The 27,769-nt window shown below is 35.4% G+C and overlaps 3 protein-coding genes across 3 annotated transcripts; 2 read left to right on the forward strand and 1 right to left on the reverse strand.

Annotated features, from left to right (window-relative positions):
• Window positions 1-991: 991 nt before the first annotated feature.
• On the reverse strand, window positions 992-26,124 carry LOC132747930 (DNA excision repair protein ERCC-6-like; the record flags this gene model as incomplete). The annotated part of the gene is made up of 13 exons (XM_060737462.1): window positions 26,002-26,124; window positions 25,449-25,627; window positions 24,877-25,067; window positions 22,674-22,799; window positions 22,145-22,310; window positions 21,293-21,418; window positions 20,526-20,618; window positions 20,103-20,269; window positions 19,630-19,735; window positions 15,210-15,325; window positions 2,856-3,069; window positions 1,526-1,639; window positions 992-1,040 (listed from the first exon to the last, which is right to left on the reverse strand). Coding segments are annotated over exons 1-13 (1,711 nt in total), but the record flags the coding sequence as incomplete, so codon positions are not given.
• LOC132747931 (uncharacterized) lies at window positions 4,199-7,528 on the forward strand. The gene is made up of 2 exons (XM_060737463.1): window positions 4,199-4,578; window positions 6,927-7,528. The coding sequence occupies exons 1-2, from the start codon at window positions 4,422-4,424 to the stop codon at window positions 7,526-7,528; spliced, it is 759 nt and encodes a 252-aa protein (XP_060593446.1). The 5' UTR covers window positions 4,199-4,421.
• Window positions 12,224-14,502, forward strand: LOC132747929 (uncharacterized). The gene is made up of 3 exons (XM_060737461.1): window positions 12,224-12,321; window positions 12,747-12,891; window positions 13,896-14,502. The coding sequence occupies exons 1-3, from the start codon at window positions 12,304-12,306 to the stop codon at window positions 14,354-14,356; spliced, it is 624 nt and encodes a 207-aa protein (XP_060593444.1). The 5' UTR covers window positions 12,224-12,303; the 3' UTR covers window positions 14,357-14,502.
• Window positions 26,125-27,769: the final 1,645 nt, after the last annotated feature.

Here is a 27,769-nt window from a genome sequence, read left to right on the forward strand (position 1 = left end):
AGCACTTTTTGTAAATCAAATCATGCGTGACGAATTTACTGATCGGGGAGGTGGGAAATTTGAAGATTTTCTGTGTCCATACCCCACCCTTATATAATACACGGAAAAAGTTCTAAGTCAAAAACCACAATTCCAGCCAAGCTTATAAGCAAACCTTGATTGCTGTATATATTCCAGAACACAATAAATACACTTTTATTCCAATATAACGTTTAGAAACACAGTTAATCCATTGTTTATATCACAACACAATATTTACTTGTTTAACCATGCGCATGCGTACTATATAAAGAGTTTATCAAAAACTACCTGTTCAAATGTTATATTAACATTTAGCCTACTAAATTTTTGTAATGGTTTAGTCCAGCTTTGAATGATCACTCAATTCAAAGTTTAAAGGGACTCCACTGAGGTTAAAAAGCCTAAAAACATAACATTTTAATTTCTTACATACATGAGCTGAGGCACTTAAAACAGAACTAAATGCAAAGATAGTTAAGAAATATACTTTGAAATAAATTAAAAATCGTATTTTTATGCTTTTCTTAGCCCAATTTGAGTGAAAAACGTTTAAACGCTTTTCATTTTGGGTAATGTTTTTACAATTTGAATAATTATTCTGGAAAGATGAAGTGCGCAAATGATCTGAAATTTTGCACAAAGATTAGTGTTCTTAACCTAAATCAAATGGTACTTTCATCTGGAAAAAATATTTTCAGTTCAATCATGACAAAAAACCTCAGTGGAGTCCCTTTAAGTATTTCAGAACCTAGATACAATAACAGAGTTACCAACAGTATAGTGCATGGATGAACAAACTGGCTTGGCCCTTTACCAGTAGCAAAGGCTTACCAGTATCACTTTGCATTTCAGTAGGGTAATGTTTAAACATCATATAAACTTATCTAGCTTATGTAACTTTTTTTCCATCTTATAAGACTCAAAATGGAGACAAAAAAACTTTAAGAATAGGTTTTATAAAATGACATACAAATAACCACTCTATCTGCAGCTGTCAGTGTAAGGCCAACCCCACCAACCTGTATAAATATAATAAAATACACAATTTAAAAAAAAACTGGCTATAGTTATTGTAAATGTATTGATATACATAAATAAATGCCACTTTAATACAAGAGCACACGTTCATTAAGGGTAACAATTTCAACAAAAATTGTAAGATTAAAACATAACTCTAAATATATAGCTTTCAGAATTATGCCCCTTGCCTAAAAAGAACTGGCAGACTCAGTAGCACTTTGTTAAGTATTCCTTCCTGCCAGATTAAATTCATGTAAAATTCATTGCTGAATAATTTCATATTTAATCAATCTTCTACTTGTAAGTCTACACATTTGAAAGTGGCAAATAATGCTAAAGTGTGTTGCTTCTGTAAAAGAATTATTATTATTTCCATCATCATTTCAATAAAACTATATATAATACATATTATTATTATTAAAAACATGTGTTTCAATTTCTGAGACATTAAGAGCATGTGTGTTTGAAGTAAAGCTATAAATACCTGCGTAGTGAGTAGGAAAACACTGTACGAGGAATCAGTCTGGAATTTCTGTATTCTGTTTTCTCTCTCTTGTACATGAGCTATTGTTCCATCCAATCTCATCAACTTATGACCCTTTTAACATATCAGAACAAATGTATTACTTCATACTTATACACTGAAACCTGCATGCCTCCAGATGAGCCAAGAAAATCAAGCTTAAGAAAAATGTACTAAGATTTTAAGAAAAATAAAAAATAATTACAATACAAGTAACAATATGCATGTTATATGCAATGAATAACTGATTTTGCAGTATTTATCCCATATTTCTACTGCATGACTACCACAATAAGGGCTTTTTTTGCATTTTTTTTTGACAATTACTTGGAAACTTACATAAATTGAAAGTGCTGTTTGCAATGTAATGTTTTAATTACTGTAAATCAAGTAAAATGCTGACTGTTTCACAATTTCAACACATTCATGGGAAAAAATTAAATTGACTGTTTACAAACATAGCAAGAAAATAATTAAATCAACTGATATCCAATATCAAGAACATGCATGTGAAGAAAACTAAAATCAACTGTTTTACAAAATTAACACATGCATACAAAGAACACTAAAATTAACTGTTTTACAAGTTAAAAGAACATTAAAATCAACTGTTTCACATATTAAACACATGCATACAAAAAACATAAATAAAATGAACTGTTTCAAAAATTAAAAGAACACTAAAATCAACTGTTTTACAAGTTAAAAGAACATTAAAATAAACTGTTTCACAAATTAAACACATGCATACAAAAAACATAAATAAAATAAACAACTGTTTTACAAGTTAAAAGAACATTAAAATCAACTGTTTCACAAATTAAACACATGAGTTTGAGTGGCGGAGTGGCAGAGTGGTTAACATGTCGGACTTGTAATCTAAGGATTGGTGGCTATATGGGTTCAAACCCCATCAGGTGCAAGCTGTTGTTTTCATGAGCAAGAAACTTTACACTCATTGCTTACTACTGGTTGGTTCCAGGAATGATTCAAGAGTGTTTCAATAAGCTTATAGCTTCAAACACAATCAAACTAAAATAAATAAGTATAAACTAAACTAAAGTTATATTAAGATTACCATAAAAGATTATAGACCCATAACCTGCTGGAATCAAAAGTGACCAGCCCTTGCCCCTGTGCAGTCTGAAAGACTTTATAGTACTGTTAACACAATTTTTGTATTCCCTTAAAATCTGAATGGATTTTTCCAAATTCAAAGCACGGCAAATCCATTAAACAAATATGACAGGCTAAAGGATATGGCAATCAATTTAGTTTCTCAGTCTCTTACCCTGTTTGTTATGACTTTTTGCATGATATCTAACATTTTACGTGACTGTGAGAAGACCAGGCACCGATGACCCTCCACCTTCAATCTGTCAAGTAACTCGACGAGAAATAAAAGTTTGCCCGACTCATTGATCAGAATATTGTCTGCAATATGTTGTATACGAGTAACAGCTGATAAATTCCCTTCTTCTGTTTCTAATATGTCATCATCTAAACTGAAAGAAAAAAATATAGGATCTGCATAAATTATGCCAATTTCACAAAATAAATTCAAGCATTGAATTTTCCTGACTGCTAGTTTGTCCCAATTGCCACATACTGTAAAATCATAACTATTCGTGGTGAACTAATTTTCGTATTTTTCTCCGATAGGTCAATCCAGGATGCTAAGATCCACAAAATTTCTTATTGTCTGCTGTAAGATTATTTTGCATCATATTTATTTACATTTTACCTTTTGGAAAAATAAATCAGTCCATGAATTTAAAATTCAACAAAAATGTTCTTTGCGAGTAAACCACGAAATTTCATGCCAAAGAAATTAAGTTAATTCACTGTAAATTAGAAGCAACTCTGGATGCCTTTGGAAACATCTCGGGATGCCACTAAATTTGATTGCAAAACTAAGAAATTTAAAATGAGGACACTCAAAGTAAATACATCACCATTTAATGATGCACCTCTTGTCTATGAGTACATGTATACAATACAATAATTAACATATCTGTGTGAAGGATTGAGTTTTAAATATATTCAGACTAACCTGATTTCCAGCAGTTTTACCTTAATCAATGCCTAGATTTGCCCAACTGCTGGTTTGCCTTAAAGGAACATTATGCATCCAAATTACTATGATAATTTTCATTTCTCATTTCTTATATTTTTACATTACTACACACATGTTTGACATTTCTGAAGCATAAAGAAATATTTATTATTGAGGCATAATGTACCTTTAGATTCATATTTGTTGAACCTAAAATGGTCTTAAAATTAACTTTTAATCATTTGTGAGAAATCCTCTTTGCTTAAATAAATAGTCAGTTTTGCTTGAAAACAAATTTGTCTTAAATAGGGGCACCACATGCAGTGTTAATGCTCATCTGTTAAAATAACTACTTTTGACAAAATTTCAAAACAAAAAAGGGGCATGACTCCAAAAATATAGCTTCCAGAATTATGCCCCACACCTTAAAACTACCTTGCCTCTTAAGTTTGCATGAATGTAAACTTGGTCAAATGTGATAATAAAATTTGTCTGAATACGTTTAAATTTGCCTGACAACAAATTTGTCTTAAATTAATATTAAAAATTTGCAAGAGTGTAACATGAAATAAATTTTTTTCTTTAAATAATAGGGATTATCCAGAATCTCGTATTCGATAATCCTTCTTAAACACATCATCTAGCGGGTGGGTAGGTGCAGTTTAATCCGGTAAAGTAAAGTACGGAATTTAGACATACTAAGATACTCTTCAAAGGAGGCGAATCATTATCCGGGAACTTTCCGAAACAGAGTGTCCTTCAAAAACGCACCGAAAAAGTTAAAATAAAAAGAATAAAATAATGCCAAAAAGTAAAACCAAGAAAAGGAGCGGGACAGATGCGAATGAGAATAGGCCTAAACGCAGCAGACAATCCCAAGGCGGTTTGGTGGAAACACCGGTTAACAGTGCCAGTCAGGGAGGCGGCGATGTAGAAGCGCGGGAATCACCATTACAAGGTACCCGGCCGTATGTTTCATTTCCATCGCCACCCTCATTAGATTATCAACCCTTTGATTCAGTAATGGTTCATAACTCGCCAACTCAACTATCAAATCCTGTAAACATTGATGAAAATTTTCATAGTTTAGGAAGTACTATTCCTGTAAAAATAAAAGAAAAAATTTGGGCTGGAGAATTTACCGACCTGGCACTTCTTCTAAAGTCATCCCGCCAGCTTCAAGAGTATTCTGAAGAGGGTCAAATTGGGGAACTGCAGTTTAGAAACGGGAGGTTATGCGTCACAAAGCCAAGGGGGTCAAATTTCAAAATGTCTATTGAACAATGGACATCGGCATTCATCGTTTTTATTAGTATTTACCTGGAAAGGTTTCCCAACAGATCCCAGGAGCTGTTAAAATACCTCCGGGATGTACGCTTAGCAGCAACAAGATCAGACTCCTGGTGGAAATATGATGAACAATTCCGCCAGGTCCAATCAAACAACCCATCTAGGTCTTGGGGCACCATTGATTTAGAACTTTGGTTGCTCTATGTAAATGGTCAATCACCTAGAGTACCTGATTTTGCAGGTCAAACCAGGAGTACTGCCTATAATAGTAAAACAACATCTCAAATTACGGGCACCCCTGCAGTTAAGTTTAATAAACAACGTACCTCCAGTCCTAAGTCATTTTCATGTAATTACTTCAATTCTGGTAGTCATTGTCCTTTTACTCCTTGTAGGTACAGTCATGTCTGCAGGCTATGCGGAGGAAAACATGCACAGACAGTATGCCACACTGGTCAATAGTACCTCACCTCTTTATCAGATCGGCAATACACCATTAAATATCACTGAATTACTAAAAGCTTTGAAAACTTTACCCATTTAGTGCAGCAAAAGACCTTATCACAGGCATATCAAAAGGTTTTCCCTTACAATACGAGGGCCCCCGGTACACAGAGACTCTCCAAATTTACGCAGTGCCAGGGAACTCCCAGGGGTCCTGCATACAAAAATAATTTAAAGAAATACAAGTTGGTAGGGTAGCAGGCCCATTTCTCAGAATCCCATTTCCAACATTACAAATTTCTCCCATTGGTTTAGTTCCCAAAAAAGGCGGTGACTACCGTCTAATTCACCACCTGTCTTATCCCAGAAATAGATCTATTAATGACTATATTGATGAAGATCATTGCTCTGTGTCGTACTCAACAATTGATCAAGCGGCAGATATGGTTGCCAGATTAGGTCAGGGTGCCCTACTTAGCAAATCTGATGTAAAGTCAGCATTTCGCCTTCTCCCCATTTCCCAGCAGACTTTGATCTGCTTGGTTTTAAAGTAATGGTCAGAGAAAAAGGTAAACCAGTTACTTACTATTTTTATGACAAAATGCTTCCCTTTGGGTCTTCAATTAGCTGTGCCCTCTGGGAAAAATTTGCTTCCTTTTTACATTGGGTGGTAGTTGCCAATAGTCATAACTCAAACATCTTGCATTATCTAGATGACTTCCTATTTGGTGAGTCATCTAATCATATTCAACCTGGACATACATTGCAATTTTTTGAAAATACTTGTAAAAAATTTGGTATATACCAATTGCGTTTGACAAAACATGTGCTCCATCTACATGTTTGGTTTACCTGGGGGTTGAATTTGATACTGTACAGATGTCAATGCGGTTACCTAATGATAAGCTCGTAGATCTTAGACAAAAAATTATCATAGCAATAAATGCTAAAAAAATTTCCCTCAAGGACATGCAGTCCCTACTAGGATCTTTGAATTTTGCTTGCAGAGTTATTGCCCAGGGCGAGCATTCTGCAGAAGGCTAATTGATGCAACCATAGGTGTAATAAAACCTCATCATAAGATAAGGGTTTCTGCCAATATGCGTAAAGACCTAGGTCTTTGGTTACATTTCCTCCAGTCATACAATGGAATAACCTTGATATCTGACCCTATTTGGCTTTCAGACAACACCCTTGAAATATATACCGACAGTTCAGGTGGTGTTACAGGAGGGTATGGTATCTATTTTGCAGGCCATTGGTCACAGGGCTCATGGCCTTCACATTGGGTTATAGGAGGACTCACTAGAGACATGACTCTGTTAGAGTTTTTTTCCAGTTGTGGCAGCCATTGTTACTTGGTCAAATTCTTTTCGTAATAAGAAAATATTATTCCACATAGATAATCAAGCTGTGATACATATCATTTCATCTCAAACATGTAAATCTGAGAGAATTATGAATCTAGTTAGACATCTAGTTTTGGTTATGCTAACTCACAATATCTCTATTAAAGCCACTTATATCCCTTCTAGAAAAAACGTCATAGCAGATGCACTTTCTCGTTCACAGTGGGCCAGATTCAGACAGGCAGCGCCAGAGGCAGACTGGCAACCCACACAGATTCCATCCCACCTGTGGAACATCTAGATAGTCTTGCACAGCTATTAATTTCTAATTCAGTGGCTGCATCTACCCGTAAAACCTATGCAACAAGCATTCAAAAGTTATCCAACTTTAGAAATAACTATCAATTACCAGACACTTGGCCAGTCCCTATTAAAGATTTACTTCTTTTTATTGCTTATTACGCCCAGCAAGGTCTGTCCGCCTCTTCAATTTCTACTTATATGTCGGGAATCGGTTATGCCCATAAAGTGGGTAGTCTAACAGACCCCACAAAATCCTTCTTAGTGATTAAGGCAATTGAGGGCCTACGCCGCCTAAAAGGGAGGCATGTTAATGATTTAAGGGCTCCTATTACACTTACCTTACTTGATAAAATGATTTACAGTCTAAAATATATATGTAGCAACAAATATGAACAAGTCATGTTCACTGCAGCTTTCTCCTTGGCATTCTTTGGTTTGCTAAGAGTCAGTGAGTTCACAGTACCCAGCACTATATCGTCTAACCATAAACAGTTGTTAGTTAGTGATGTTTCATCTATCTAATAACACAGTCTTTTTAAAAATTAGATGGTCAAAAACTGATCAGCTAGGTCTATCGGTCACATTACAAATTAAAGCTAATGGTGGGATCCATTGTCCAGTTAACAGTCTATCAAAGTACCTTAAGAACCGTCCCATGCAGCCGACAGGGATAATCTGTTTATCCACTTCAATACCAAGCCCCTGACAAAGTATCAATTTTGTTCACTTTTACAGAAAGCTTTACAATTTATAGATGCTCCCGATCATGTCAGATCACATAGCTTTCGCATTGGTGGAGCAACATACCTCCACAGTATTGGGGTGCCCGACGACAGAATTAAGGTCATGGGACGCTGGAAGTCTGAGGTTTTCACTCGTTATATCAGGTTAAACCCCTAAATAATTTCCTTTTTCTCCTATCTTTACAACACATCAACCAAAAACTAACTGTCCCCAAGTTATTTCAGGTCATAAATGTCTCTGGATCATGGGGTCCTCCATTGTTCACTGGGCTGAAAGAACTGCAAGGCTGGATGACCCACAACTTGGTTTTACAAAGCATAACATGTCAGTTAAGTGGAAGGGATGCAGAGGTCTCGTTTTTGATGGTTTAGATAAACTCATGGACTCGATGTTAATGGAAATGCCAAAACCACAATTTATATTGATTCATTGCGGCTCCAATGATCTGACATCAGAGGGAGTCACAGGTAAAATGTTGATAGAAAAGATTCAGTGTTCAATCCTGAGATATCAAGCACTTTTCTGTAAAACTACAATAATATGGTCATCAATCCTTCAAAGGAGGTACTGGCACTATGCACCTCTTGGTGCTGGAAAGAAAATAGAAAAAAAACGAACAAGAGTGAATATTGCAATCAAATCCTTTATTCTTAACTAGAACTCCGCGAGTCGGATGTGTCGCCTTGTGAACAATGTAGATTAGGAGAAATGGCCCGAACAAAAATGAAGTATGAAAAATAACAAAAGGCAATAACTAAAAAAATAATAAGTGCAGAGCAGCAGTTTCTGTGCACTGCACTTTTTATCAATAAGATCTATCATTCTATGATGTTTCAAGTCCATAGCTTTCATACTTGAGGAGAATTGACCAGGACAAAAATAAAGTAAGAAAATCAACAAAGGGCAATAACTCAAAAAATAAGAAATGCAGAGTATCAATTCTTATGCACTGCACTTTTTCTTAATGAGATCTATCATCCTATGAAGTTTCAAGTCCATAATTTGTATACTTTCGGAGAAATGGCCTGGACAAAAATTAAGTATGAAAATTAACAAAGGACCATAACTCAAAAAATAAGAAATGCAGAGTACCGGTTCTTGTGCACTGCACGTCTTCTTAATGAGATCTATCATCCTATGAAGTTTCAAGTCCATAGCTGTTATACTTAAGGAGAAATGGCCCGGACAAAATTAAAGTATGAAAATAAACAAAGGGCAATAACTCAAAAAATAAGAAATGCAGAGTACCTGTTCTTGTACACTGCACTACTTCTTAATGAGACCTATCATCCTATGAAGTTTCAAGTCCATGGCTTTTATACATTAGGAGAAATGGCCTGGACAAAAATAAAGTATGAAAATTAACAAAGGGCAATAACTCAAAAATTAGGAAGTGCAGAGTACCGGTTCTTATGCACTGCACTTCTTCTTAATGAGATCTATCATCCTATGAAGTTTCAAGTCCATAGCTTTTTTAGTTGAAGAGAAATGGCCCGGACAAAATTAAAGTGTGAAAATTAACAAAGGGCAATAACTCAAAAAATAAGAACTGCAGAGTACCGGTCCTTGTGCACTGCACTTCGGGTTATTGAAAGAAGCATGCATACCAAGTTTGAAGTCAATCAGACTTATAGTGACTGAGTTATGCTCCGGACAAGCTTTAGGGGACGCCGACGACGACGCCGACAACGACGCCGACAACGACGCCGACACAGACGCCGCCGACACCGCCGACGAAAGTAACCCCTATATGTCACCTTTTCAAGGCGACACAAAAATGGAGGTCAATACATTGACAATAACAATATTTCTGCTAAGGAGGTAAACTTATTCCATACTGATGGAACACACTTGTCAAGCTTGGGTAATTCCATTCTTATCAACAACTGGAAGACAGCTTTGCAGTCTCTGATTAACAGTACACCAGACAATTCTTTACTAACATTACCAACAGCCACCCTATAGACATCATAAAAGCTGTGAATGTCATTACATGTTATGACTGAAATGAATATCAAAAACTGTTACATTCATTTATCTTAAAATGTATACTGTTCATTTATCTTAAAATGTATATAAGTAATCCTATTCCAAAACATGTTTACAATATTGTTTATGTATAAATTTTATAATGGAAGAAAAAATGTTATTTTCTGTGGCGGCCCGGGGAGACGAAAAAGGGGGTTACGGGTACTGTCTGGCTCTTTCTCCTGGCCTGACTTGCTTGAAAGCATGCAGGTTCATTGTATGTATTAGTTTTATGTATTATGGTGGGGTGCACTCCAGGGTTACGTTGGCACCCCCCTCCACCTCTACGTATGGAGGGGAGGCCCAGGGCAGGGCTACGTCCGGGACCCTCGTTGCTCAGGAGTCAGATGTAATCTTGGCAGCCCGCTAACACCTGTCCACTTAAGCGTGTTCAACTTTTGGGACTGACACCAGGTTGTAAACCTGGGTCACTGACTTGCCAGTGTAACAAGGCAGTTAGTAGTCTCCCCCGGGACTGGATAAAATTTATGGGTTTTGCCCGTCTGCAGCCAAAATTTCCGCCACAAGGTTATGAAGTACCTTAATAAAAGTATAATTGTCAAATTATCATGTTGTTTATCTGTTATTAGTTCTGGTCGCACACATAAGTGACTATGTGATGCCAAGTGTAAAATCAGTTATTGTAAACAGAGAGTAATATTCAAGTTCTCTTCAGAAGAGAAATAAAGATTGTGATAGCAGGGTGTCCGTAGTATTATAAAGGATGTATGTGATTTAATAGGGATTATCCAGAATCTCGTATTCGATAATCCTTCTTAAACACATCATCTAACGGGTGGGTAGGTGCAGTTTAATCCGGTAAAGTAAAGTACGGAATTTAGACATACTAAGATACTCTTCAAAGGAGGCGAATCATTATCCGGGAACTTTCCGAAACAGAGTGTCCTTCAAAAACGCACCCGCCCGCCCTCCCCTTTATGAGAACAATTTCTGCCGCCTTTTCTTTCTCTTTCAGGGACTCTTTTTCTTAACAGTCTTACAGCAGCCAGCTTCCAGAGAACCTCCAACCTCATCTGGATATTGGTTTAGAATCTGGTTTCGGAGTTTTGTGCCATCAGGATTTTTGTGTGCACTGAAACTGTTTGTACAAAGGATCTTGTTAACATACCTGTGTGCTCAGTACAGACTGGAGAACAATACATCCTAATAATTAATACTTTACAATAGTGATAATTTTTACAAACATATGGAAGGGATTTCTTCAACTCAATTTAGTCATACAAGTTCCAGTTCTAGTAAGGCTAGTTAACATTCAAGTTCAGAGTAAAAGTCAAATTACTCCTTGGAACTCAGGAAGTGAACTTCATCTTTACAGTGGTTACATTAACGCTCTACATCTACGTGTTTCATAATGTTGCCTTTAAAAAAAAAAACAAAAAAAAAAAACAGACAGCGATATATGTCAAAGTTATTAACAGTATAGGAATTTATTAGGACTACTATAAATAAATTTCTTGCAGTTTGTTTTGCAGTTAAATCACAGGCGCAGAGAAGGGTACAATTTTCGATCTGGGGGAGCGGCCCGGGGAGACGAAAAAGGGGGTTACGGGTACTGTCTGGCTCTTTCTCCTGGCCTGACTTGCTTGAAAGCATGCAGGTTCATTGTATGTATTAGTTTTATGTATTATGGTGGGGTGCACTCCAGGGTTACGTTGGCACCCCCCTCCACCTCTACGTATGGAGGGGAGGCCCAGGGCAGGGCTACGTCCGGGACCCTCGTTGCTCAGGAGTCAGATGTAATCTTGGCAGCCCGCTAACACCTGTCCACTTAAGCGTGTTCAACTTTTGGGACTGACACCAGGTTGTAAACCTGGGTCACTGACTTGCCAGTGTAACAAGGCAGTTAGTAGTCTCCCCCGGGACTGGATAAAATTTATGGGTTTTGCCCGTCTGCAGCCAAAATTTCCGCCACAAGGTTATGAAGTACCTTAATAAAAGTATAATTGTCAAATTATCATGTTGTTTATCATGTTGTTTATCTGTTATTAGTTCTGGTCGCACACATAAGTGACTATGTGATGCCAAGTGTAAAATCAGTTATTGTAAACAGAGAGTAATATTCAAGTTCTCTTCAGAAGAGAAATAAAGATTGTGATAGCAGGGTGTCCGTAGTATTATAAAGGATGTATGTGATTTAATCAGATTTGCCTGACATTCAGATTGTCTTAGAGTGAAATTTACATTTGCCTGACATAAGATTTGTCTGTAAATCAATTTTCAAATTTGTCCAATTTAAACAAAATCAATTACAGCAAAGTCCATAACTTGTACTACCCCTACACTATATTAAAGCACATAATTTCATGATAAGTCAACCATGACTAACTCTATTGTTTTTTTTGTTTTTACACTGACAGTTTGGTTGTACTTTTCTTTAATACTACTGCCATGCTAAAATAGATAATACATGATTGCATTGTAAGTTTTAGATATATAATGGAAACAAAACTGTTATTAATATCTGAATAGTTGTTCAAATTCAAATTTGTTTTTCACATGAGAAAATGGGATGTTGCAACTCTGTAAGTAAATTATGTTTTAATTACACAACTCTCGTTTCCATGAATAAAGATACAGAATAAAAGGCAGATATTACTTTAGGTTTATTTACATTATGCCTTTATCAAACATGTACTTTACTTATCCAGCATACAACTCCCATTCACATCCCTAATCTCATCTCCACCAAAAAAAAATCAATATTAAATATATAATTGGATTGGTTTATTGAAAAGTTTCAAATCAGAATAAAATACCCTTTTAATAATTAATATCACCAAATAGAGGTCCTAAGATCTTTAAAGAAAATCATAGAATCATGGAAATATAACACTTATTAACTCAGTAAATTTACAATTTTTGATCAATTATGGTTACCAGTTTCCAAATTTGATGTCACAAATTGTTACAAAATAATAAGTAAACATGCCTGGTTTTATTATTTCAGACAGAGAAAGAAGAAGAGATAGACCCGCTTGCTCAATTCCACGAGAGTACCGCTAGACAATGTGATATAAAACCCAATTATTTTGTCCTCGAGATTGGGTTTTATAAAGGACATGGACTACAGGTTGTACTGGAGCTTCTCAATGGTAACTTGAACGTTCTTTACTTATCATTATGCAACTGAAAAATCATTTTTAATCTCTCATTTCACCAATAATATACTCAGTTACTCTTTACATAAAATTCCCCATGTCAAGATACAGTTATGACATACCAGCTATTTTTGTTGAACAATTTCAAGCACAAGTTGGCACCAATGTGTATACAATAAATAAAGGATGGCTTCTTTACAAAGACTCATTCACGACAGTATTTAGTGGGGAAGTAGGAGGTAGGGGAAGTAGGAGGAGTCAGTGGGGGGGGGAGGGTCCTGCTATCATATGATTAAACCTTTAACCTTTTAGTGATTCTTTTACAAAACTTGAAGTATTTGAATAACTAACTAATCACACTTGTACCCTTTGACTATTTATTTGTAAAAAACACCAACAAAACCAGAATGAGCCGAAAAAACATTTTATAAACAAGTAAGTACATATAACAAACAATTTTAACTTACTTCAGTGTTGGAGAATATCCATAAGACACTTGCAGAAATTATTATCACATAGTAGAAAAAAATTAATTTTTTCCCTGATTCTTACATTTTTCATTCATTATCGTATTGTATATATAAATCAGTGTGAAGAGATGAATTAGACGTTTTAAAGTTCATTCCATTGGGTGAAAAGGCAAGATTTTAGAATTTAATCATTCAAGCACCTTGTCTGGTATATACCAGCATACAATACAGGTATGATATCACCTGTACTTGACATCTATTTTCACTAAAACTATTCTAAGTGAATTCATCTTGATTTAAATGAGAAAACTTTTGGAGTCTTAATTTCAAATTTCATATGTATTTTCAATATGTAAATCCAAGAAAACAACCAGAATCTGTATAATTGAAACATACCCTTTTTCATAAAGAAAACACTTTAAGATACCTACCTTTTGTATAAAGAAAATAACATTAAAGATACAAAGTTTTAAATTATAATTTTTGCTTGCTCAGAAGAAATAACTTTTAAATTAAAATTTACTACAGGTGGTCCAGGGAGGGTAATGGGTACAGAAACATCTGAAAAACATCTAGAAGAAGTGACCAAAAAGCTACATGAAGATATTGAAACCGGAACTCTAGAACTTGACCTTTGTGCACCGGAATCTTTATCGTACCTTCATAATATGTTTGATTGTGTTTATAACGTGAATGGTTTCTATTACTGGAATGATATTAAAACAGCCGCATGTGAGATTTATCGTGTCCTACGACCTGGATGTCTGTTCCTCACGTGTATTCATGACTATAAGCCAGTTCTAACAAAAAAGCAGCAGAAACGTCAAGATGACGTACCGAAGGTAAAGAATAAAGGAATTTCAATTCAAGATTATGCTGATATATTACGTGAACAAGGATTTGCTAATGTTAGAATTCTTGAACATAGGAATATTCACTCTGGATTTAAGTATCAAACAGTACAAGCCTTTGCCAGGAAAAGGAAGTAACAGCCACAGTGAGTTTTCATAATATGAATAAAGATCATATGTATGAAAAGCAAAGTTAATGCCATTATTAAACAATAGAGACCAAATTGACTTTGAACTTATGTAAACCATATTTATTAAATTTGGAATAATCCCTTCTAGCTCTATTAATAAAATGACACATTTTTAAACATGTTGTCAATTAAACATTATAAAGATAAAAAATAGTTCAACAATCTGACTATGATATCCTTATTCATCTTTTCCCAGTGTACCAAATTGAACACAATGCTAAGTTGACAACAAATGTTAACACTAACCCTTCATTTCCCTATATACAAAACTGAGCACATGGCTAAGTTGTAAACAAATGTACATTTACTTGTCATTTAGACATATAACTGACACGGGCGGAAGTCCCTGTACACAAAGCTGACAAAAGCTAACAAGATTTAGTTGACAACAAATGTACTTTTACCTATCCTACATGTATGCTGCACTGAGCATAAAAACTTAGTTAACATCTCTAAGTTCAAGACTAAGATTTACAACAAATGTACACTAACTCTTTATCTCCACATTTACTGAACTGAGCACAAGACTATGTTGACAACAAATATACATTTTTATTTCATTTCCAGGTTTACCTAACTGAACACAAGACTAAGTTGACAACAAATGTACACTTACCCTTTACCTCCACATACACTAAGCTGTGCATAAGACTTAGTTGACAACAAAAGTACACTTATCCCCCATCTCCACATAAACTTAGCTGAGCACAAACCTTAGTTGACAACAAATGTACACTTACCCATTAACTCTGTTTACAGAACTGAGCACAAAACTTAGTTGACAACGAATGTACACTTACCCTTCATCTTGTATACCAAGTTGAGCACAGGCTCTGGTAGACAACAGTCGTGGATGATCACAGATTTTTTTCAAGACATTCAGAGCAACTAGTGGTGATTTTGTTGTCATCAGCAACTGGAATAATAAAATTTTATTCAATACACAAAATCTTTAAACCATATGATTTTGATCTGAGAAGCATTTCTTGTTTAGTTTTTCAAATTTGGGTTATATTTCACAATTAGAATAATAATTCTTGTTAAAAAGAGTGAGCAAATGATCTGACATTTTTCACACAAGTTATTAGTCTAGACCTACATCAAATGAACATTAATTACAAATTAAACTAGAAATGTGTCCATAGGACACGGATGCCCCCACACGCCACTGTTCTGTCAATCTTATGACTCTAGGTCAAATATTTTTTGGACTACATGTGCCACAAGTTGAAAACTAAAAATCAACAAAGAAAACAAAAAAACATAATTCTGTTAAATTTGGTCGCAGCAAAAATTCCTTCCTTTACTACCATCTACACATTAAGGTTGTTAATCCCTGGAAGTTTAAGCAAAATCTGCCATCCGGTTTAAGAGGAGTTGCGTTCACAAAATTTCTACATAGTATATAGTGAAAAAATCAACAAAGGGCCATAATTCTGTAAAATTTGGTCGCAGCAAAAATTCCTTCCTTTACTACCATCTACACCTTAAGGTTGTTCATCCCTTTAAGTTTAAGCCAGAGCAACAGATAAGCTTTAAAAGTGAATTGGGTATTACTCCATCATTTCCTTTGGAATTGGGTATTGGCTCCATTTAATTGGGTATTCAAAAACTCGATACCCTATGATTTCAAGATCAATTGGGTATTCAATTATGAAGATATGAATTTTATGGTTTCAATATCAATAAAATTAAATTTAGATATCTTAACTGTTTTAAAAAGAAAATAGGATTTTACAATTTACTAGAACTTTTCACAATTGTTTTATTTTTTATATAAAATGCTCATGTTATATTCCATAATATTTTTAACAAGTTAATTTTCTGACTGATTTTTTATTATTTGCGACTCATTTTCCCTTTTGTACGACGCCATATTGCGTTTCAAAGGGTCTATTGTTACAGCTGGGACCTACTTATTGACGGTCTCCGCAAAATCAACGGTCTCTGCCGGTCTGTAAAGACCGTCAACCTGAGTAGACAAATCGACAGTCTCATGATGCTTAGTCGGTCTTTGGAGACCAGGAACCGTCAAAGACCGGAGACTGTTGATTAGTTGGCATTGATTCGGGAATATTCGGATATTATGCATATCGATATAATTTGTCCAAAACTACGAGTGTACGACAGATTAATTTTGCAGTGATGAAAATGACAATACGCACGGGTTTTTAAGACAATTGCGTATTTAATTTTTTTAATGGGTTTTGATACGCATTCTTAAAAAATCAATTGCGTATTTTATAAAATTAATTGCGTAAATACGCAAATACGCACCTTATCTGTTGCTCTGTTAAGCAAAATCTGCCATCCGGTTTAAGAGGAGTTGCGTTCACAAAATTTCTACATAGTATATAGTGAACAAGGGTGCCATAGTCACAAAATACGCCCGTTTACGAAAGCTTTAGATGGAGATGGGGGCATTATGGATAAGTGTTATCTATCAAGCAAGTTTTTATCCTTGGCACTGTGTTGTTAAATGAACCTTAAAACAAATCAGTAGGGAAGATATGCACAGGATGTGTGACCTTGACCTTGGTCGCAGGGACCTGAATTTTATGCACGGCACTCAGCCTCACAATGATGAACATCTGTGCCAAATTATATTGAAATCCCTCTATGTATGTAGAAGTTTTGCTCCAGACAAGCGTTTTGCTATGAGCTCTAACTGTGACCTTCACCTTTGACCTAGAGACTTGGTTCATGTGCAGGGCACTACGTCTCATGGTGGTGAACAATTCTATAAAGTAACATTAAAATTCCTCCATGCATGTAGAAAATATGCTCCGGACAACATCTGGATATTTAATCATCTCCAGTGACCTTGACCTTGCAAATATTAACTTAAATTAAATGTGTCAAACCTGTTGTCATGATAGTTACCATTTGTGCTACAATCCATCAATAAATGATGACTAAATGGTCCCTATACACATCTTCAAATTTTTATCTGAACTTTGACCTCTATGTGTAACCTTGACTTTAGTCGCAGGGATCTGAATTTTGCGTGCGACACTCATCCTCACAATGGTGAACATTTGTGCCAAGTTATATTGAAATCCCCCTATGAATGTAGAAGTTTTGCTCCCCACAAGCGTTTTTCAATGAGCTCTAAGTGTGACCTTGACCTTTGACCTGGAGACCTGGATCATGCATGGAGCAATACATATCATGGTGGTGAACATTTCCATAAAGTATTATAAAAATTCTTCCATACATGTAGGAGATATGCTCCAGACAAAATCTGGATATTTCACCATCTTTCGTGACCTTGACCTTGCATATATTGACCTAAAGTACATGTGTCATAGCCGTAGTCATGATAATGACCATTTGTGTTACAATCCCTCAATAAATGATGATTAAATCGTCCCTATACACATCTTCATATTTTTATCTAAACTTTGACCTCTATGTGTGACCTTGACCTTGGCTGCAGGGACCAGAATTTTGTGCGCGACACTCCGCCTCATAATGGTGAACATTTGTGCCAAGTTATATTGAAATCCCTCTATGCATGTGGAAGTTTTGCTCCAGACAAGCATTTTTCAAATGAGCTCTAAGTGTGACCTTGACCTTTGACCTAGAGACCTAGTTCATGTGCGTGACATGGCTTCTCATAATGGTGAACATTTCTATGAAGTTTCATTAAAATCCCTCCATGCGTGTAGGAGATATGCTCCGGACAAAATCTGGATATTTCATCATCTTTAGTGACCTTGACCTTGTATATATTGACCTAAATTATATGTATCACAGCCATAGTCTTGATAATGACCATTTGTGTTACAATCCCTCATAAATGATGACTAAATGGTCCATATACACATCTTCATATTTTTATCTGAACTTTGACCTCTATATGTGACCTTGACCTTGGCCGCAAGGACCTGAATCTTGCGCTCGACACTCCACCTCACTATGGTGAACATTTGTGCCAAGTAATATTGAAATCCCTCTATACATGTGGAAGTTTTGCTCCGAACAAGCATTTTTCAATGAGCTCTAAGTGTGACCTTGACCTTTGACCTAGAGACCTGGTTCATGTGCGCGACACTGCTCCTCATAGTAGTGAACATTTCTATGAAGTTTCATTAAAATCCCTCCATACATGTAGGAGATATGCTCCGGACAAAATCTGGATATTTCATCATCTTTAGTGACCTTGACCTTGTATATATTGACCTAAATTATATGTATCACAGCCATAGTCTTGATAATGACCATTTGTGTTACAATCCCTCAATAAATGATGACTAAATGGTCCATATACACATCTTCAAATTTTTATCTGAACTTTGACCTCTATGTGTGACCTTGACCTTGGCCGCAAGGACCTGAATCTTGCGCGCGACACTCCGCCTCACAATGGTGAACATTTGTGCCAAGTTATATTGAAATCCCTCTATACATGTGGAAGTTTTGCTCCGGACAAGCATTTTTCAATGAGCTCTAAGTGTGACCTTGACCTTCGACCTAGAGACCTGGTTCATGTGCGCGACACTGCTCCTCATAGTGGTGAACATTTCTATGAAGTTTCATTAAAATCCCTCCATACATGTAGGAGATATGCTCCGGACAAAATTGGACGCCGCCCGCCCACCAGGGGCGTTCCATAATACGTTTTTTCAAACGGGCGTATAAAAAATCAACAAAGGGCCATAATTCTGTTAAATTTGGTCGCAGCGAAAATTCCTTCCTTTACTGCCATCTACACATTAAGGTTATTCATCCCTGTAAGTTTAAGCAAAATCTGCCATCCGGTTTAAGAGGAGTTGCATTCACAAAATTTCTACATAGTATATAGTGAAAAAATCAACAAAGGGCCATAATTCTGTTAAATTTGGTCACAGCGAAAATTCCTTCCTTTACTACCATCTACACATTAAGGTTGTTCATCCCTGTAAGTTTAAGCAAAATCTGCCATCCGGTTTTAGAGGAGTTGCGTTCACAAGATTTCGGGACGTACAGACGGACGGACTGACGGACGGACAAGTGCAACGCTATATGCTCCCACATTGTGGGGGCATAAAAATTATTTCTTGTCCCATCATGTCAACACACCTCAGTAGTGTCCCTTTAATAACAAGACTCAAAATTACTGACGGAGAATATGAATAGGGAGAGAATTTAGGCTGAATTTCGGCCAAAAAAAAAAGTGAAATGAGTGCCCCAAAACCATAATAAATACTATCCAATATTCAATCAAATATGCCTTACCTCTTTAACTGAATCTAGAGAGAGAAAGTCTTGATATATTTTCAGTTGTGTGTCTCGCAGGAACGTCCATACAATTAAATCATTCTTCCTCGTCATTGTTGGCATGCTGGAACAACAAACATTTAGGCATTTATAATTTGTTTGAGGTTAGAAAGGTTGTCATAAGGAGGCGCCTGCAGTCAAAAAACCCATTTTGGGCCACCTATAAACTTAGAAAACATTCTTTGTTGTATGTCATAAAAACCAAAACCACATGAAAGAAGTCAATGGTGGGTATTGAACCCACAGCTGTGATGGGCAAGTAGCTGAACCTCAACCACTTAGCCACAGATGCCCCTATAACTTAAATATGCTGGAAATACATATACTGTCCCTAGGACTTGAATATTGAAAATCCTACATACAAAGGCATAACTATCATCAAATATATCAAAACTATTTTGGACAGAAATGAATTCATATAAATTACTTACACAGCATGGGTGACACCAGAGTCTGGCTCGTCTTTAGAAGCTTTCTCTCTTTCTTTCACCTCGGCCTTTGTTCTCCTGAGGAAATATGGAGCTATAATCTTCTTCAAACTTTCTGCCATTTCCAGTCCTAACTTCTTCTCACCTACAGTAGCATCTTTTTCTCTAGCCTATGATCATAACATTATTATATAAGCAGTGAAAGAGGGAAAAACGTCTTTAATTGTGCTTGAAGCAACATACTTACTGATTCATGCTTATCTTTATGAATACTGTGACATAAATGCTATCAAAATATTGCACATTTGTAATATTGCTTTTCATTGTACAATTGTGATGTGTTAATTTATTAGGTTATTTCTTCTTTTTTTTCTCTATCAATGGAAGTTTGCTGTATTGAATATTGAAATAATATAATATACATACTCTTGTTATAGGATTTTCAAATTCCATTTTAAATGTTTTCTGTAAGCCAAGCAAAGATCCTTGATGAACGAAATCAAAAAGTGACCACAACTCCTGAAAGTTGAACATAAATTAACTTAACAACTTTTTATTCAGTTTACTTTGGTCTAAAGTTTTATCACCAATCTCAAAATAAATTATAAAGAATAATTTACTTCCATGCCTGAGAAAATAATAATATACAAACACAATATTATACATATCTCAAAATAATAAATCTCTTTGACATTTACATTCATATATTGAGATTTAAAGTGTATAAAGCTATGTATCTGCCGCCTAAAGTATACAAAATCACCGTTTCAATTTTGAAAAAGAATAGTTTAAATATATCTGTATGAAAGAAAAATTTATGTTCTTTATAAAGCAAATTTACTTAAATAATACCATTGTTTTGCCTCACATTGAGCTCTAACCTAGACAAAACCTGTACTCTGCACAACAAACTAGATAACTGTCATAGGTTCATTACATTAAGTCAATTTTTGATACGGATATTCTCTTGAACTGACAATGAATCATTTCAAAGTCAAGGTAAGGCAAATTTGTTCAATAAATAAATGTTACTGTATTTGATCAATCATAATTAATTTTGTGATCATAAAATACTAATATGTTCTACGAATGACAGAATTGGTCTTATCCTCCTTAAAACACTGATGATTTTCCCAGAGACCACTTTTAATTTTCATAGAACATATTAGTATTTCATGATCACAAACACTTACTTTGAGATTATTTTGAACAGGTGTTCCGGTGAGAATGATCCGATTATGGGCAGGTATAGCATGTACACCTTTACTTGTCTTCGTAGGGTTCTTTATTTTATGTCCTTCGTCCAGTATCATGTAATCCTGTAACAGAAAGCATCAGTCATCATTGTATATCATTAACCATTACTATGCTTATTATCTTCATTAGACTTGTCCATCTTTCAATCATGGGTAAAATAGTTTATCATTTTTAGAGAATATTTCAAAATATGTAATGACTGAATAGCGAACAGTACAGACCACCATCAAACAGCACAGATGTGAAGGCTGGTCTTGGTCTGCACAGGTCACATGGTAAAATTAGTTGGGTTAAAATGCCCAAATCTTTAGCTTGAGAAATATACCCTTGGGTGATCATGATTGAAATGCTATGCAATAAAGTTCAAGTTAAAAATACACTATAAACCAGTATGCTGATGAAAATATGTCAATACAAGACATTTGCAATGTTGAGAGAAACAAAATCCACCATGTTGACACATACGTTCAGGACTTTAACAAAACTGGTGCCAAATCAATGACAAGATGTAATTTCATGCACCCTGACCATAAGCAACCATAATACAATCCATCTGATGAATCAATACCTAAATGAAAGACTTCCAGACTTCAAACATACAAAACTATGGGACAAGTGATTCAAAATGTTATTTGATTTGGCAGCTCATCTACAAAGTCCCGTTAACAAAATACTGTATGTTACTTGTTCCCATAATCAGATTTCTCAGCAAGCATACTTAATGATTAAAAAAAAGCAATACCAACTTCTCAACTATCTATTATTTTAGAATATTTTACAACACATACCCATACAAATTCTCTGCCATCTTGTTGCCCTATTTGCTCCCAGCTTGTCACTACTAGACCATATGTAGTCAAACACACTCCACCTCGCCTCTGGACACGAGCTAGGGCCCTTTCCTTTTCTCTTTTGCTGTTACCATGGTAAGCAACAACTTTTAGACCTGGTGCCCTAAAAAATAGCAGATACATTGTACAAGAATATTAGATATTGATATATTGAAAACCAAATCATTGTAAAAATAGAGAAAATTTGCTAAAATGTAACCCTCAAAGCTTTGATTTTTCATTAAGACACTAAATCCCTTAATACATAACCAAAGTATTTAGACATGTAGTTTTGACTGGTCTGGTCATCTGCATCTGTAAATGTTTTGTGTGAAATTTCATTATTTCTGGACAGTCTATATATGTCAAAATTATTGTTTTGTTTTTTTCAAATCTGTATTGATTTATATTGATCAACAAAAAATACATTGACATTACATCAATGTCATTTCTATAGATGACAACTCTATATTTAGTATTTATTTACCATTTCTGGAATTCTTTTTCCCAGTTCACCATGACAGCTACAGGTAGCACTATAAGAACAGACTTCACCTTCTGCATGTCAAACATCCCTGATAGGAAACTTATTATTTGAATTGTTTTTCCCAGCCTGAAAAATACGTATCACAAAACTATAAAATACAGTTTTCTGAAAACAGAGTACACTATAGATTGTCACTATAAATAAGGGATGGCTAAAAGTATTTGGTCATTATTCTGATGGAGTACCAAATTACTCCGAAGATTTCATAACACTTTCTAGCAAGTGTATAAAAATAATCTACCTTCCATTTCTGTCTACCCTGTCATGAGAATAATACTAATACGTAACTAATGTGCCTTGTCTTCCCTCTGCCATTCCCCAAACAAGAGGGCCATGATGGCCCCGAGGTCACTCACCTGTATGTAGGCCCTTGGAGCGGGGCCAGTTTAAACCCCAGGGCTTTTATTTGAACAAACTTGGAAGACACCTATAAGAAGATGTTTAATGATGTACACACTTATAATGAAAAACAATGATCTGCCCTCCCCTACTCCCGGCAGGGCCAATTTTAACCCAAGGGCTTTTATTTGAACAAACTTGGTAGACACCCATAAGAAGATGTTTCATGCTAAACATCTAAGCTGTAGCTCAATGGGTTTTTTAAAAGAAGATTTTTTAAGTTTTTACTATATACATATAGGGAAAATCAATGACCCCCGGGGCGGGGCCAATTTTGACCCCAGGGCTTTTATTTAAACAAAATTGGTAGACACCCATTAGAGCATGTTTCATGCTTAATATCTAAACTAGCTATTTGGTTTTTTTTTCAAAGATGTTTTTAAGTTTTTCCTATACACATATAAGGAAAATCAATGACCCCCGGGGCAGGGCCAATTTTGACCCCAGGGCTTTTATTTGAACAAACTTTGTAGACACTCACTAGAAGATGTTTCATGCTTAATATCTTACCTCTAACTATTTAGGTTTTTTCAAAGAATACTTTTTAAGTTTTTGCTATACACATATATAAGGAAAATCAATGACCCCCGGGCGGGGCCAATTTTGACCCCAGGGCTCTTATTTGAACAAACTTGGTAGACACCCATTAGAACATGTTTCATGCTAAATATCTTAGCTCTAGCTCTTTGAGTTCTTTAAAAGAAGATTTTTTAAGTTTTTACTATATACATATAGGGAAAATCAATGACCCCCGGGGCAGGGCCAATTTTGACCCCAGGGCTTTTATTTGAACAAACTTGGTAGACACCCATTAGAAGATGTTTCATGCTTAATATCTAAGCTCTAGCTCTTTGAGTTCTTTAAAAGAAGATTTTTTAAGTTTTTACTATATACATATAGGGAAAATCAATGACCCCCAGGGGCGGGGCCAATTTTGACCCCAGGGCTTTTATTTGAACAAACTTGGTAGACACCCATTAGAAGATGTTTCATGCTAAATATCTTTGCTCTAGCTCTTTTGGTTCTTTAAAAGAAGATTTTTAAGTTTTTACTATATGCATATAGGGAAAATCAATGACCCCCTGGGGTGGAGCTAATTTTGACCCCAGGGCTTTTATTTGAACAAACTTGGTAGACACTCACTAGAAGATGTTTCATGCCAAATATCTAAGCTCTAGCTCTTTCAGTTTTTTAAAAGAAGATATTTAAAGCTTTTTCTTTTGGTTGCCATGGCAACCAGAGTTCTGCATGGAATTAAATTCTTTGAACAATTTTTAAAGGTGACCACCAAAGGAACATTCCTGTGAAGTTTGGATGAAATTGGCTTAGTGGTTTATGAGGAGATGTCATTTAAAGTAGAAGTTTACGGACGGACGACGGACGGACGCCGGACGAAAAGCGATCACAAAAGCTCACCCTGTCACTTTGTGACAGGTGAGCTAAAAAAGGTTATACTTCATCAAACATAAAACATGTACATGTATATTTGAAACCTGCAGTTAGGCTTCTTTATTTTGTCTTCCCAGAACAAAGTTGCAACATGTCAATGCAACGAAACCAGGTTTTCAACAATAGCAACTGCAAGCATGCTTTTACTTACAACCAAATCCTTAAATGAAAGTAATAATCAATTGTTGTTGTTGTATGACAGTTAATGTTATGCAATTTTCCCCTCAAAGGGGACCTACCATCATTCCAAAAATGCTGAAAATAATCACTGCATATTTTCAATAATAACACATACCCCATGTCATCTCCAAGAATCCCGCCTTTTTTCCTTCTGAACAATGACCAGAGCCATAGAACACCCTCCTGCTGGTGAGCATATAGATTGTTATAGAGATCACGGTACAGGTAAAAACCTTTACCTAGATGTAACATCCCGTTATGCTCATCATCTTCATCAGAATCATCAGCATGGGCCTTTATATAATCCTAAATTTACAACAATAAAAATCAAATAACTTCTAAAGATATACACAAATACTAATCCATGTTTTCCAAATTTTTTTTCTTTTTAAATTATTTAGAGAAATATCAGTTACAGACATACAGAGGTTTACCTAATCAGCTTGGAAAGTAAGCTAGTACCCAGGACTCAAAACAACAAAAAGTTTGATGCCAATATACATATAGCTCTATCTACTGTGGTAATCTAAATACCATTACTTTTCTTGGTTCTTAAAACAGGAACATATCAAAACTTTTTTTCTTTAAAACAAACACATATTCAGCCTTTTGTGTTTGCTTTGGAAGTGGTATTTCACAAAAAAGAACCACTTCCATTTTGTAAATTATAAAACAAAATAGAATCACCTCCATTTTCTTGATTTTCTTTGCCAATTTTTCACTGTAACAGATAACAAGAGCCTTCTTATTCAATTTCAATGCATCTTCAATATTTCCTTCACCTATAAGCTTCTTTGCTTTCATCACTAATTCATTAAACTTTTGTTGATCTACCTCATCAGGATCATCGTTTTCTTTGTTCTCACCTAATAAACATGAATACATGATTTATTTTACTGCTCTCAATGTTAGGGCTGTAACAGTTTAGCGGTACAAAAATATACTGTGGTACAGTGAAAAATAAATATGGCACAGTGGTTTACATTCAGTTGTACCCATTTTATCTAAAAAGTCTAACTTGGTTTTCTTACCATATACATGTAATTACAAAGATATAAAAACATTTATTAACATTATGGATGTCTATCTTTGATCCTATATTCATAATCAGGTTTTACATTGTACCACCACTGTATGGGTTATATGGTAACTTTCCAGCTTTACTGATGGAGTAAATGATTTGCAAATAAATAGTTTTTAATTGGCCTTAAAATATGTCAGTATGACATCTAAAATGTACCTGAACTCTTCGACAGGTGAATATCAGAAATTCTCTTGCTTGCATCATCAATATTTATCTCCATTTTGATTTACAACTTCTGATTTCTTTACTGCTTTCAGCTAAAATACTGTAAAGTAACATTAATATCCAGTTATATAAGACATACACAGGTGTACCTTTAAAAAGCATAACAATTAAAAAAAAATTATTTATATACCATATCGGAAAAAAGGGGTTATAGTTTCTGAAAAATGAGCGGCGAGTTGCATACCTTTACCAAATAGATCAGGGTGTCTGTTTGATAGATAGATAGATATTTATTCAGGTTAAAACACACATATACATAAATACAAATACTTAAGCATTATATATAAAACTGATGACACAATTGTAATAAAATATTTTGGAAGTTTGTCAAACATAAATATCACAGATGGCTCATTAAATAATAAAATATAAACAAGAAGCGCCGCAATGCGAGGAAAACCAGGTTTTCAACGACCAAGTTTTGAAGTGACAGCAATCAATAGGTCAAAGTGCACTAAAGTTATTGAGTAGAAGCTGAAAATTCTATTGTAAGCAAATGACCTTGACCTTGCTCCCAGATATCTAAGTGGCAATCCTAAGCTGCCACACTGCAAGTTTGGTGTCAAAAGGTCAAAGCAAACTCAAGTTATTTCGAGAAAACTGAATACATTAACCTTGATCACAGACACCTGGGTAGCAATCCAAAGCTGCCTCTTGATATAAGCTACCCATACATCAAGTTTGGTGTCAATAGGCCAAAGCAAACTCAAGTTATTGAGCAGAAACTGAATTTCTATTTTTAGTAACAGTGACCTTGACCTTGATCACAGACACCTGGGTAGCAATCCCAAGCTGCCTCTTGATATAACCTACCAATACACCAAGATTGGTGTCAATAGGCCAAAGCAAACTAAAGTTATTGGGCTGAAACTGAATTTCTATTTTTAGTAACAGTGACCTTGACCTTGATCACAGACACCTGGGTAGCAATCCCAAGCTGCCTCTTGATATAAGCTATCCATACACCAAGTTTGGTGTCAATAGGCCAAAGCAAACTGAAGTTATTGAGCAGAAACTGAATTTCTATTTTTAGTAACAGTGACCTTGACCTTGATCACAGACACCTGGGTAGCAATCCCAAGCTGCCTCTTGATATAAGCTACCTACACACCAAGTTTGGTGTGAATAGGCCAAAGCAAACTGAAGTTATTGAGCGGAAACCAAAAGTTGACGCCCGCCCACCAACCAGCCGACTTCAGCGTTACATTAACCCGGTTTTCATTGAAAACCTGGTTAAAAACAAAATCTAAAACTTTTTCTTTCCTATGACAAGATATCAATTTACCAGTTTAATATGTGACGACGTAAGTGGAAGCATGTATAAGTTAGTGTGCAATAACCTAGGATTGCCCTTGAAAGCTGAAGGCTTATTTCCAATGTTTGACCCTTGAAATGACTCTTTGACCCTTCAAATTTCCAAAAGGCCTGATTTGACCCTCAGGATTTTAACTGAATGGTCAAAATTTTGTTAAAATTATGGGGATTTGGCCTTGTAGTCAGTAAAACTTAGCCAAAATGACCCTCAGAATTTCATGGCTAGTGAACACCCTGTAGATAATCTTTTTTCTTCTTTTTTTTTTTTTTTGGGGGGGGGGGGGGAGGGGGTGGGGGCGTAGAGACCAGTCAATGCACGAACACCTGTGATATATATCAAGTTTAAGATTAAGAAAGACTTGCACTTTGTGATAAAATGTTTAAA

This window comes from Ruditapes philippinarum, unplaced genomic scaffold (assembly GCF_026571515.1).
Source record: "Ruditapes philippinarum isolate M1 unplaced genomic scaffold, ASM2657151v2 ctg12193_1_1_1_1, whole genome shotgun sequence".
Classification (NCBI taxonomy): domain Eukaryota; kingdom Metazoa; phylum Mollusca; class Bivalvia; order Venerida; family Veneridae; genus Ruditapes; species Ruditapes philippinarum.